This window comes from Phaseolus vulgaris, chromosome 9 (genome assembly GCF_000499845.2).
Source record: "Phaseolus vulgaris cultivar G19833 chromosome 9, P. vulgaris v2.0, whole genome shotgun sequence".
Taxonomy (NCBI): domain Eukaryota; kingdom Viridiplantae; phylum Streptophyta; class Magnoliopsida; order Fabales; family Fabaceae; genus Phaseolus; species Phaseolus vulgaris.
The window spans coordinates 24,406,368-24,420,255 of NC_023751.2; the positions used below are offsets into that span (position 1 = coordinate 24,406,368).

Sequence of the window (13,888 nt, forward strand, 5' to 3'; positions counted from 1 at the left end):
GTCATCCAAACTGACACTATTGATTTTTTTTTTCTTCTATTTATATGGATTATACTCAGGCTAAATATAAAATATTATAATATTTAACATCTCTTTTGTGTAAGTATTGCATTGCCACGACACTTCTCTCTACATCCGTTATTTCCCAACTCTAGTTTATTATTTTCTTATAATGTCATGATTTATTTTGGAGAGTATAAACTGTAGTTTTTTTCCACATCACTTTTAGGTTGACTCAAAAGTATAATAAGGTAGTGTGTTGAGAAATAAAAATAAGTATGAATATGATATAATTACTTTTTTAATTATTATTTTTTATTTCGCCTTACTAAATAGTTCAATTTCATTCCTAAATTTACCATGTGGAGCACTTTGGATTTTGGTTTCCTAACTGATTTAAATTAATACAATTTATTTTTTTTAATTTAAATTGACTTCATATTACTAATATTATTATTATTAGCGACAGTTTTAATTATAGAGACCATTATAAATAACACTTATTCATTAAAAATAAAACAGTGAAGTTTAGCAATTATTACTGTCTCAAATCTTAAGATAAGTCATTTGTAACATATTCACGAATCTTAATAAAAATAAATAATTTTTTCTATTATATAACAAAAATTATTATAAAAAATATTGAATTATTGATGGATTTATGTTCATTAATAATAAATTTTTATTTGTCAGTAAATATTAACAGATCTGAAAATTAAAAAAAATTAATCACAAATCAATATTTATCGGTAGCTGAACGTTAAATTTAATAAAAGTAAAAAGTTATTTTGCTACAAAACATAATTGAACACACGGTAGGAGAGTTGGAAGTCCTGATGATTTTATAATGACTCTTATTAGGTTATTATTATTATTAAAAATAATAATAATATTTTATTAATATTATTGTAATTTATTATTAATACTTTCAATATTAGTATATTTATTGTCATTATTGTTAATTTTGTAAATAATAAAATTAATATTATTAGTATTAATATTACTATGAATATTACTCATATTACTAATATTAATAATAATATTATTAGTATTATATTAACAATATTATTATTATTATTAATATATTATTATTATTTATGAGTTACTATTATTATATTAATATTATTATTAATAATAACAATAATAATAATAATAATTAAAATATAACAACAAAATAATTTCTTTCTAGTGATTACTTATGAAGTTGAAGTCATTGTAATAAGTGTAAATAATAATATAATTTTTTAACTATAAATAATATTTTTAAAATATTAATAATAATAATTAATATTATTAATAATTACCGACAGAAAATTTCGTTGATAAATTTATCAAAAAAGAATATTTTGCATTGATAAATTTACCGACAAACATATTATATTGACAAAAAAATTTTGTCTTATATCTAGAATCATTAAATAAAAATAGTTTTAAAAATAAAATATAATTAGTTAATATATTAACTAAATTAAATATTATTTTATAAATTAAAAAATTATTAATATTTTATTATGAAAAAATATTAAATATAAATTAATTTTAGAGACAAAAATAATTGATTTCATTAAATTAGATATTATTTTAGAGACTAAAAATAGTATTTATATCTAAAATAATTTCTATTATTCATAAATAGTTTTTAAATTGTTATTTAATTAGTTACAAAGGTTTTAGTTACTAATATAGAATCTAAAATAGTTAGTAGCTAAAACCTATGTATCTTTTTAGATATCAATTTAGAACTTTTAAACAATGATAGGAATTTCTTGAAATACAACTTTGTAGTCTCTAAAACATATAATTTAGTTAATATAATTTCTCCAAAATTCGATTATATTTAATGATTTCCTTTTGTGATGTCTAAAATAGTTTCTATTATTAATAAAAATTTATAAACTGGTTTCTAAATTAATATATGATAGGTTATAGGTAATTAGATACCAATATAAAAACTAGTTTATAAATTGGTATCTAATTAATTGTAAGATATTATATATCAATTTAGAAACTAGTTTATAAATTTTTATTAATAATAAAAACTTCTTTAGATACCAACAATTTTTTAGTTTATAAATTAGCATTTAATTTAGTAAATATAGTAACTAAATATTTTTGTATCTAAAACTATTTTCTATTTAATGCTTTTTTTTAGTGTTGTTTTCATTCCTATTAATTAATTTGAAATTATTTAATCATTACTTATTAATAAAAATACACATATTTATAATGTTTAATAAAAATATAAAAAAAATTTAGTGTTGATCATATAAACTGTACTAAAAGTTGATTATAAATAATGAACTAGAACTAATAAATTTGTTAAGAAAAATTACAAAATGAAGTTTGTAATAATTATTTTAGTTTAGTCGTATGCAGTTACTCTCTCTCTTTATTTATTTATTTATATATATATATATATATATATATATATATATATATATGTGTGTGTGTGTGTTTTCTCAAGTTTTTTAGATGTATTTTTTTAAAGATAATCTTACTCAATCTATAGTCACATTGAATATTATACCTCTTTTGGTATAAATTCAAATCCTAATTTATTATATATTATAAAAACTAATTCCCATCATTAACCTTGCCTTTATAGTATTATAATATTATTTTTAAGGTTTTTTCAGATGATTTTTTTATTAAGGACTATTACATCAGAGAAATATAAAGAAAATGAACTTTGTATTTATATAAATTAAAATTAACTTATAAAAATGAAGTTATTTAAAAAAAATGGTATATAAAAGAGCAGCTAATTCAATTCATTATTTGTTGATAAAAAAAAAGCAAATAAATATATTAATTTTAACTTATAATTCTTTTTCTATTATTTTTTTAAAAAAAACTGGTTTAAACATAGACGCTCACTAAAATAATATGACTAGTAAAGTTAATTTTTATTTTTTAATTCAAGACAGTAGAGTTTAGAATAATAGGAATGAAGTGGTATATTTTTATTTTTTTTTTGAGTGAGTTATCTGCATAAAGAGGTATCTTGGGAAAAAAACAAACCGTTTTCCAGTATCATTTTCAGCAACAATTTGTTTCCATTTCTGTGGTAAACATTAGCTTTTGGCAGTGTATCTTTTAAAATGTGAAATACAAATTTTTTTAGTTCTTATTTTTATTATTATTATATATATATATTTATTTAAATATAAATTTATGTGTATTTACATGAGAGATATATTATTGTGTTTTAAGAGATTTGAGAAAAAAGAGAAAAAATTAAAAAATTATCTCCATTTAAAATTGATTCTGATAAATGTTTTAAATAAAATAATCAATTTTTTCACTTTTCTACTAATTAAGTGATCATAAATAAAACAAAATCAGCATACAAATCTCTTTACCTTTCTATCAGTTAAGTGAGAACAAATAAAATAAAATTAAAAAATCACTTTATTAACTTCTAAAATTATAAAATATTTAAATAATTAAAATAAAATAGAAAAAAAAAAATAGAAAAACAATTTAAAACACTTAAAATAAAATCTCTTTAAATATAGGTAAAGATAAGTTAAAAAATAATTATTGAAAAAGATTTGTAGTAATTTATTTGGGTGGGTGGTGGTAAATTAAGAAGAGAAAAGGAGGAGAGTGGTTGTAGATGGAGTAAACCTGGAAGTGCATTGTTGGGACATGGGATGTCTAAGGTGCGAAGGGGTATGGATACCTTTGCATTAAATCAATGTCAGCTTCTATCTTCTTCATCTCTTCTTTTCTCTAGACAAAAGGGACAAGCCAATTCAATGGACTAAGGGACCATGCCATGAGCCCAGGTTTGCTCCTCCCTCCTCTCCTGGGCCCCCTCACTGCTTCCCACTGTTCTCTCCACCCTCCCCTGGTCCCCCCTCCCTCCAAATTAAGACTCTCTTCTCTGTATCCCACTCTTAAACAACCTAATGCCTATAGGATAATCTCCTGTCCTTATCCATTCCCCAACAACACACACACTCTTTCATACACATTTACCCTTTTAAATTTAATATCAAACACATAACCAATAATGTCACATAAACACACTTTCATAATCTCTAATATCAAATTTCAGTTTATCACTAATCATCATCAATACAATGGACTCTTAATTCTTTTATATTCATCACTGCATATATATTTGCATTCATTGGCTTTAAAAAGGAATCTCTCTCTATCTTTATAGCTCTTTCTTGTTTTTTAGCTAATCACAGTCCAAGTTGAAGCAGCCTGAGACACATCCCTGGGATGTTTTCTGTCGTCTTTGGCATGTTTCTGGCAATTGAATGAGTGGTTCACGTCCTCTACGGCCACTCCCCTCTTTATAATGTATAATTGATGTTAATCATCAATCTAAGCACTGTTAAGTTTTAATCACTGTTTTTATTGGTTGGGGGAAAGTTGTGGTGTCAATGTCACAGCTACATCCAAATTTGAGCAAATCAATACGTAACTGGATTTATATAAGGCATACCCGACAAACCATGTATCCGACAATTTAGTTATAGCTTTAGATCCTTAATGCTGGATCAATATCTTCCCAATAAACCTTATTTATTTGACAGATTAGATAACAAGATACCCATGTCATGATATATTATTTCAAACTCAAACTCAAACTCATCATTACTATCTAGGACCTGGTAACTTGTTATGATTACCATTTAAAGGGGTTTTGTAGATTTACTAGTACATCTCAGGATTAGACCTGCAGTCATGTTAATCCCACTCAAGCTTTGTAATAACCATGATAAGACTACATATTCACCTTTTAATCATGCTTTTATGATTGGACCAGAGGCAAAGATGTATATTTCGGTGTATCCATACACAGATGTCGGCTTAATCGTCACGACAAACAAGCTTCTACATCAAGCTTATCACATGACTGATCCAGTCATTTATCTTGAATCAAATGACAAATAGATGCAGATTTGCATTTGACATCAGATTGTGACAGCACTATTATAACTATTAGTTTTTAAATTAGTTACAAAAACTTGTCAAAATGGAATATCTTTCAGGGTTCATTAATGCACAATGTTACTTACTGCTGATTTTGGTACATGTATTCAGTCAGTCACTGGTAAAAATGTTAATGCACCCTTCACATTATGTACTTCTTGATTAGCCATGTCCTCCCAATCCCACCCATGTCATTAATTACTGCACCTTTAATCATCACAGAGAATCACTGAAACAAGCTACAGTACATAAGGGTATGTATATGGTCTATCATTTTTATCACCCAAAAGTTACCAACCAATGATGGTCCTGAGCTACTCCAATCCATGTTGATGATTAAAACCTAAGTTTGTAAAGCAGCAGTAAATAATGAGTCGTACAAATTTAACTTACTGTGGTAAAAGGGCAGAGAAGGGTATTTACGTGGGAAACTACAAGTCCATTATTATTACATTACAGTGATGAGACGTAGAGTTAGTTATGGTTACATGGCTAGTACTTGATATTTATACTTTGCATTTTTTTTCTTTATTCCTTCCTTCTTGAGGTATAATAATAACTTGCCAAAATTTAATAAATCAATAATTAACCTTTCTCTAACTTCTTTATTACACCGTCTGAGGAAGACACTGTAGCACCTTTCAAGCTCATGCTTGTTGCTTTATATGCACAAGTCAGAAGGGGTTTAGGTTCAGACTTGTCATAGGTTGTACCCACAGACAATAATAGGACCCATCTATTTATTTATTTCTCAAGACCATGTTTTTATTTTAAAATGCATTTTAATTTTTTTTCATAATTAAGTAACTTTATATTTTTAAAATAAGGTCCTAATATTCGTTGAAAAGATAGTTTTTTTTTATCTATATATAAATAAATTAAAAGTTTATTTATATATACGCTACTTCCTTTTCACATTAACCATCTGTTATAACATCAGAATTTTGTGACCAACCGGATAAGGAATCCAATTCCTCCAAAGTAAAAGTGTGTAAGAATAGAGCTATTGATAAAATGTATGATGAAATCTAAAGTTAATTTCTACTGAAATTGTTAATTTTATAAAAAAAAAAATAGTTATATATAGTTTGTCATGCAGTCTTTTCACTTTGAAGAGGCAAATCCCTTATTTGAAGTTAAATTTGAGCACAAAATAGAATTAAAGATGAAAAAATTCATGTACTTTTGCTAATAACTTTAAGCATTTTATGGTAATCTTGTGTCAATTGTTGACTTTGACGGGTTATCCAGAAAATCAGTAACCGAGGATTTTGAAGGACGATATTAATTGCTAGGGGATCAACAAGAACAAAACATCATTAAATTCAGTTTCAGCATTGAATGAGTCATGATCAATAGGTATAAAGAGGCACTGTGATTTTGGCCACATCATCAAGATTTACAGGGTCTGTATGAACGACACTTAATTATAATTTTTTTACAAAATTGTGACCAGGGTTTGGAAAACTTGATTGGAAGAAAGATGAAAAAGAAGCAGAACTAAGAAGTTATATCAAGCAGAGACAAGGCCAGTGCTGCATTGCTTGTCAGTTGAGGAATCCCTAAAATAATAAAAACAGGGGGACCCTTAATTGTAGATGGACGTGTTGGTGAGCAACAAATATGTACAGCATTTACTTCTTTGGGCACCAACAAATATGTTTATTGCGAAACCAATGGCAGCACCTTGTCTTCTCAAACTAGTTTGGTTGGGAAGTGTGTTCCAACTTTTAACATTGCTTTCTAGGTTATGTGCTTTTCTTAGGCATACTTAAGGAGTCAAGTGACAAATATGCATCAACGGCCCAGAGAACAGTTTCTACAGTATCCAAATCCAGCATTGATGAGTCATGATGTGAAATCGAAAACAATTTAATATGAAAACTAATCACCATTAATATCATTCAACTTTGATAGCTTTTGGTATGCATAAATTGGTGGGTGCCATATACTCACGTATCTTTTGCAAAATTACAAGTATGAACAGATAATCTAGATGATGTAGTTGGTTCTAGATCAGGCTAGTGTCTGTGGGAAAAAAGGTAGGATTAGACACATGGCTGATAAATATCAAGCTCTTTTCTACTTTCTTTCTTTCTTTTAACTAACGCTAGTTATGCAAGATACATCAAAACCCAGTTGATCATGTTGTGTGTATATCTATAGCCTCAGTTGGAAAAGACACAGAGAAGAAGATGGTGCATATGATTGGAGAGGACAATGCAACATGCGGGTCGACATACAGAAAACAAGTGGAACACAAAATCCACATGGACTGTCTATATCCACACACAGGCAAAGGTTAAGGGAAAAAAAATATTCTTTTAGTTTCTTGGGGATGAAATTCTCTCTCTCTCTTCACTTCATTTTATGTTCATTGGTTTCTATTTTGCTTGTAACTAAACCACATCTGACCTTTGTGTCTTCACTTCTATGTAGACGTCTATTCTTCTGTTTAATTTTGTGCCAAAATATAGGCTTTTTCGTAATTGAAGAAGCAGTTTGTGAGGTAGATGGAGAATGTAGTTTAATGCTGATAGCCTTTCTTTATTGATTTATTTACTATGAATAAATGCTAGTTGACATCTTTGGCAATACAAATAGATAGATAATGATGGATTGATACATAGATATTGTCACACTGATTTTCAAACTAGTTAGAACAAACTTCTCTTTCTATTCACATTACCATCTACTAAACCCCTTTAAGCCCCTTGCTTATGGGGATAGGGAAAATTCGGAATTTCCTGTCCTCTCAACTCAAATATAAGAGCTGATGTTTAAACATCTATGATTTGCATTTCATCTGCATATAAAACTTATAAAAATAAATCATCTATCTACCCTTGTTACTTAATTACATCAACGATAAGATTAGTTATTAGGGTAAAGTTGATATATACATATTTTAGTTTAGTTTTAAATATTATTCAGCTGATTAAAACTTTAAGATAACCAATTAACCAGGTCCTTAATTATGAGCTATTTGTAAAAGGTCATTGTCTGTGCTTAATATTTCTGTCATGGCCTCGCCACATTTTAGCAATGGTTCAATGCACATAGATTGAGAGCATTTCTTCTGTGTTCCCATTTCACACGCACTCTGAAAGCATGAAAGATCTCCTTAGCCTTTTGACAGTTCTATCCTTGTAACAAAGACAGAACTCCTTTGTCTATGGAAACAATAAATTGTCACGTCAATTCATTTACTATCTTTTAACAGGCGAAGTAAATTGATTATCTTTGAAATAAAACGAATCTGACCAATATTTTAATGGAGTAACGCAAGTACACACTCCTTAGTTATAATTTTTATATGATTAACGATATAAATGATCACGACTCTACCATTGATGTATGAATATGACATCAGAATATTAAATTTGAAACAACACGATGAATCATATTGTATGAAAATTAACGATTATTGATTTTTAAACAATTTGTTTGTTCAGTTGAGGTTGAAAATCATGTAGTTAACGAAACTTGACGTTGTGGATGGATAAATAATAATAAGAACAACAATCATAATGATGCCAAAACTATGAAGATTCTGCAGATACATATACATAAAAGCTAACTAGGCCAACAAACAAATGCATGGCCAGTCATGTCAAGAACATGATCAGTAGCATCAACCCCTCATCTCTCAATAATGGTGAAATTAACTGTACCAACAGAATAACTGCCACCACAAGAATCAATACTTTGATAATTTACATAACATACTGATTTGTGTATAGGATTGATAGTCTCTCGGAATTTGTGCATAGTAAGTCCTTGGAGAGTCAAAAATCACTGAAACAGAACAATGGATCTAGAAAAGATATGGTCTTATTTGGTCGGTATTTTCTGTCCTTGTGGTTCTTCATCCATTAGTTTTGGTGCCCTTTATTCATCTTCAAAGGCCACTTTAAATCTGATGGACTAGGATCCAAGCCAGACTCTTTACGCCACCAGTTACCCTTTCCTTCGACTGAAATGATGTACTTATACCCATACCAACGTAGCTTTGTTTTTTTTTCTCCTAATGCCTAATTTCTTTTTGGCTCATTCTGGTGCCTCTTTGGAATTTCCTTACCTAGTGTAAAAGCTAAATCCTGAAGAAATTTTATTAAAAAAAAAGGGGGTCAGACTCAGGAACCATATCATTGAGTAATATAATAATGTTTTAATACGAGGCAGGATGTGAAAACTTACAACATGTTCGTAGTTTTGTAGGGCAGCTTTGTGAAAAAAATTTATTAATGAAAGGAACATAAGTTGTTGCTGAATCCATATGGATGAAGAAACTTTTGTCGCTGGTCCTCTGCGTCCCAGAGATGACTACCGGTATCCTGAAAATGATGTTTTTGTCAACAATAATAATACTAAGTAAAGAAAACCTTTTTTTCTTTTTCTAAAAAAGAAAATTGGCTATTTGTGTTTATACCTCCTCAGAGAACATAGTTGACCTCTGCCCTTGAAGAAAAAATGAAGTTGAGTTATCCAAAAGATAGTCACTAGCATTGTGAAAGATGTTGGTGGGGGTCATGGTGGTTGTATCAGCAAAAGTTGTGGCTTGGTTGGGGCTGTTGCAATGTGACACACATGGTATTGGTGATGGTGATGCCATGCTATTTAGTTTCTGAAAGATTAAAAGAGGCCATGTTAGTTCATGATTAGACAGATGAGTAAACATGGAAATTGTTAATTTTCTTTATCAGTCCTCACCTCTGGTCTAACCAAGAGGGTGTCTATGTCCGATGACAAGTCATAAAACATGGGATTCATGGAAGCAAGCTTCATTGACAAGAACTGCAGAAATTGTAGGCATAGGTAGCTTGTTAGAATAATACACATTGCATATAGAATAATTAAGGTGAAGTATTAACCGGAAGAACAATTGAATCTGTTAAGGGTACCTCAACTTGATTCTGTAAAGACTGAACATAATTGATTATTTCATCCAACATAAGGGCCTTTCCAGTCACCTAGATAAAAACCAAAGCACAATCATAGGTACCTTGTCAGAAGAAATGGGTAAAACTAAGGTATAAAGGGTAGTTCTAACCAGAGCACAATCACATTTCACAAATCATACAACCAATCAAAAGAATAACAGGAGTTGTTGTTAAGTGATAAAGTTATTTCAGTATTACTTTTAAGGAAAATAAAATTATTGGTCCTACATGCAAGTGTGACATGAAGTTCTACTTTACCTACCTTATCACAGCCTGGCACAAGCCGTTGCAACACCTTCATCCTTTCACTTATCTTCTCTCTTCTCACCTGAAATCCATTTTCTTGCAACATTAGAATGAGACATGAAGATAAAACTCCAGGCAGCCAGCACATTAGTGGGGCCCACAACCATATAATTTCAAGTTGTTAAGAGAGTACAGTACCCTCTCAGCAAGGCTGTGGCTATCCGTTGCCTGACCCCTTCTTGCTCTGACGTGGATATAGCCTGTTGGGGGCTCTTCAGGACATTTTCTCTGCTCCTTCTTCTCTACTTTTGCCTTGTCCTCTTCTTTCACCCCACCATTGTTCTTTCTTTGTTTCTTGGTTCTTCCTTCTGCTGCAGTATCCTAGAGTAATCAACAAGACAACAATAATTTGGTTAACACACTAAACACTAATTATAGTGTAGAGAATCAATGATGGAAAAAGCACAAAACTTAAGATAATTAATAAAGCTAGAACATAAATCATCAATTCATGAGTGTAAACAGTTATATAGTACAGTCTAGTCGTAAGTTTACTAAATTTTATAATGAATACCTTGAAAGTTGTTATAGCAAGCATGGTTTTTGAGGGATGAACAATATAAAACTTTGTGAGTACAAAGAAATTAAACTCAAATTATTTACCTTGGATTGAGTGTTACTAGTCAAGGAAGATCCATTTCTGGTTCTCCTTTTCTTCTCCACAGGAGTGTGAACCTTCTGAGTGACCTGCTCGCCAGTTTCAAGCTTGTCCACCACCACAGAGGACTGAGGGCTAAGGTTTTTAGTGACAGAAGGCTCATTGTCACTGATGGTGATCTTGGAGCTTTGGTCAACACAGCTAGTCTCCTGGTTTGTGACATTGAAAGATGTTTCCTGAGGGAGGTGAAACTGGGGAGGAGGAGGAGAAGAAGGGGTGTTCATGTTGGAGGGGAAGAATGCAGGATCAACCAGAAAAGGATGGTATTGGTATGAAAAAGCTGCCATGTGGGAAAGAGAGAAAGAGAGAAAGAGAGAGAGGTTTTGTTTGGGTTGGAAATGCAAGTTATCTAGAAGGAAAGTGATGAAAGAGAGGGATGCAGTGGTGCGGAGGAGTCAGGAAAAGATGTTGTGTGACAAAACTAAAAGGGTGTGTGGTCTCTATATATAAAGATCTGAGCACATAAAATGTTGAAATCTTTAAAAGCAGTAAGTAACTCTTTCTCATGCAGCAGAGGCAGTACATTTGACTGGTCTAATGTCATCAATTTGTTTTCTCTTTCACATTAGTAATAATAATAAATGACACTCCAATTATCATAAATAGGAAAGATCATTAGACTTTTCGGGCTGTTTTCTTTGTGGGGGAACCCTTAAAAGTAATAACACTGTCTAACAATTTTTAACATTAAAAAAATGTGTGGAGTGCTATTTAAATACATCTTAAAACATCCACTAATTTTATTTTATATTGAAATATTATATTAACCTATAAGAGTTAATTTGAAGAATTCTTCGATAGGTAAAAAATTATTTTGAATATTTTTTAAAAAATAATTTTAAAGACAAAAATTAATTAGTTATTATATTGACTAAATTATATACTAATTTATAGACTAAAAAATTATTGGTATCTAAAATCGTTTTTAAATTTTTAAATTAGTATCTAATTACCTTCCAAAATTTAAGCTACCAATTTTAAAATCTAAAATAATTTGTAGCTAATTATATATCAATTTAAAAATTAATTTAAAAATTTTATTAATAATAAAAATTATTTTAAATATTAATAGTTTTTTTAATATTTAAAATAGTATCTCGTTATTATAGTGACTAATTATTTTCTGTCTCTAAAATTAATTTTTGTTTAATTATTATTTTTGTAATTGTTTTAATATTTGAGGAATTATTATATAATATGTTTAATTTATTAATTATCTAGGAAAAAGAGTAAAATTTTAGAGATGATAATTAATAGTTTTCTTAATTATTCATTTTGTTTCGAAATTATAGTTATCACTTCATATGTTTTTAGTTCTTTAAAAATATAGACTATTTAAATTAAATAAATATCAAGTATGTTTCTTAAAAAAAACGCTATTAGTATCTTACTTTACATTTAATTAATTTATGAATTGAACTAAATATTTTATTAAAAAAATTCTTGGTTGAAAAATTATCATAAAAATTCGTATAACTAAAAACTTGTTCAAATGATAAATAATTTAAAAGTTATTAATAATAAAAATATTGAAATAAAATATTTTTTAATTCATCAAACATAAATTCGTCGGTAATTATCGATAGACACAAGTTCATCTAATAAAATCAGTTATTACCAATAACCATAATTCTAATTATGATATCAAAATTTTGTCTCTAATTAATAATATTATTAATTATTATTATTTATAAATTAAAAATATTTGTAATTATTTACTATATATTCCTAATTATATAATGTTATGAAGGCCAATTGTGAACACTAAATATTGTCAACTAAATCTTTAATATTAAAAGAAATCAAATAAAGCGTGGAAAAGCGTAGGTTATACTCACGTAAAATTTATAAAAAAAAAAGGTTGTGTTGGTCAAACGGTCACTACTGAAAATTTAAATAATAATAAAAATTTAAAGTTTTGAAGTTAAGCTCACGTTATGCATTTTGAAATTAAATTCAAATAAATAATAAAATTGTGAAGGTTTAGCCTACGCAAATAATTAATCTTTTATTTATTTGAAAATGGTGCGGCTGCGTGGAGAAAAAAGTGAAAACTTTTCAAAGCTTGGGCTTAAGATGAAAATGCAGCCAGAGAATGTGCGTTGAGAACGCGACCTGGTTGTTGAGCAGTGCGACCTGAAAATGTGACCTAGCTGTTGAGCAGTGCAACCTGAGAACGCGACCTAGCTGTTGAGTTGTGCGACCTGAGAACGCGACCTGAGGAGCGACCGTGAGAACGCGACCATGAGAACGTGCGACCGTGAGTTTCACATTTATTTCCTTTTTCAATTTCTGCGAGTTGAAGACTCAAACCCAGGTTTTCCCCCATCTCGATTTCTTTCTTTGTGTTATATTGGTTGAGGTGTGTGTTGTGTAATTTTATTTTTGAAGGTCTATCCTTAACGATTCTAGAATGATTTTCAACACTGTGTTTTTTATTTTAGTTGTTTGAGGGAGCTTGAGAAGTTTTATTGTGAAAGCTTAAAGTTTCATCGCTTGAGGTAAGTTCTTTATAAGGAATTTTGACATGTCTGATCTACTGAAAAATCATGAGTTCCATCAACTAAGGTACATAGGAGAAGGGAAGTAGAATTCATTAAGGTACATAGGAGAAAGAGAGTCGTTATCATCAAAGAAATTGATCATGGTTTGGTGGAGCCAAATCTGAGTTTTGAGGTACTTCACATACTGAATGGCTTCCTCCAATATGGACACTGTGTCCATCTTATTTTTATTATTATTTTTTTATAATTGTATTAATAATTTTTCTGACAAATGATTAATAACTAATAGTGCTACTCCTTATGACTCTTATTCAATATATATAGTGGGAGGGTCATCATTCGACCAGTGGGTAAAGAGTAAGTTTATGATCACATTGAGTTTTATTATGAATTGTTTGCTATACTTCATGTTTAACATTTTGGTTTGCATATTTTGTAGATTGACACCTAATCATTGTGATACTAAGGCAATTGGACATGCAATTAGATGACTTTTACAATAAATCTTGTTTGAAGATTAACCT

The 13,888-nt window shown here is 29.1% G+C and overlaps 1 protein-coding gene across 1 annotated transcript; it reads right to left on the reverse strand.

Annotated features, from left to right (window-relative positions):
* Positions 1-8,484: 8,484 nt before the first annotated feature.
* LOC137820693 (basic helix-loop-helix protein 80-like) lies at positions 8,485-11,381 on the reverse strand. Its single transcript, XM_068624883.1, has 8 exons — positions 10,806-11,381; positions 10,341-10,523; positions 10,159-10,224; positions 9,858-9,926; positions 9,667-9,750; positions 9,386-9,580; positions 9,154-9,290; positions 8,485-9,053 (listed from the first exon to the last, which is right to left on the reverse strand). The coding sequence occupies exons 1-7, from the start codon at positions 11,145-11,147 to the stop codon at positions 9,198-9,200; spliced, it is 1,032 nt and encodes a 343-aa protein (XP_068480984.1). The 5' UTR covers positions 11,148-11,381; the 3' UTR covers positions 8,485-9,053; positions 9,154-9,197.
* Between the last annotated feature and the right edge of the window lie 2,507 nt (positions 11,382-13,888).

Bases quoted from the DNA above. Each gene is read 5' to 3' on its own strand.
- LOC137820693 (XM_068624883.1), bottom strand. From the start codon at position 11,147: ATGGCAGCTTTTTCATACCAATACCATCCTTTTCTGGTTGATCCTGCA. The intron at 10,524-10,805 runs GTAAATAATTTG...TGATTACTCTAG, and splicing joins CTAGTAACACTCAATCCAAG to GATACTGCAGCAGAAGGAAG. The intron at 9,291-9,385 runs GTATAAACACAA...CATCATTTTCAG, and splicing joins CAACTATGTTCTCTGAGGAG to GATACCGGTAGTCATCTCTG.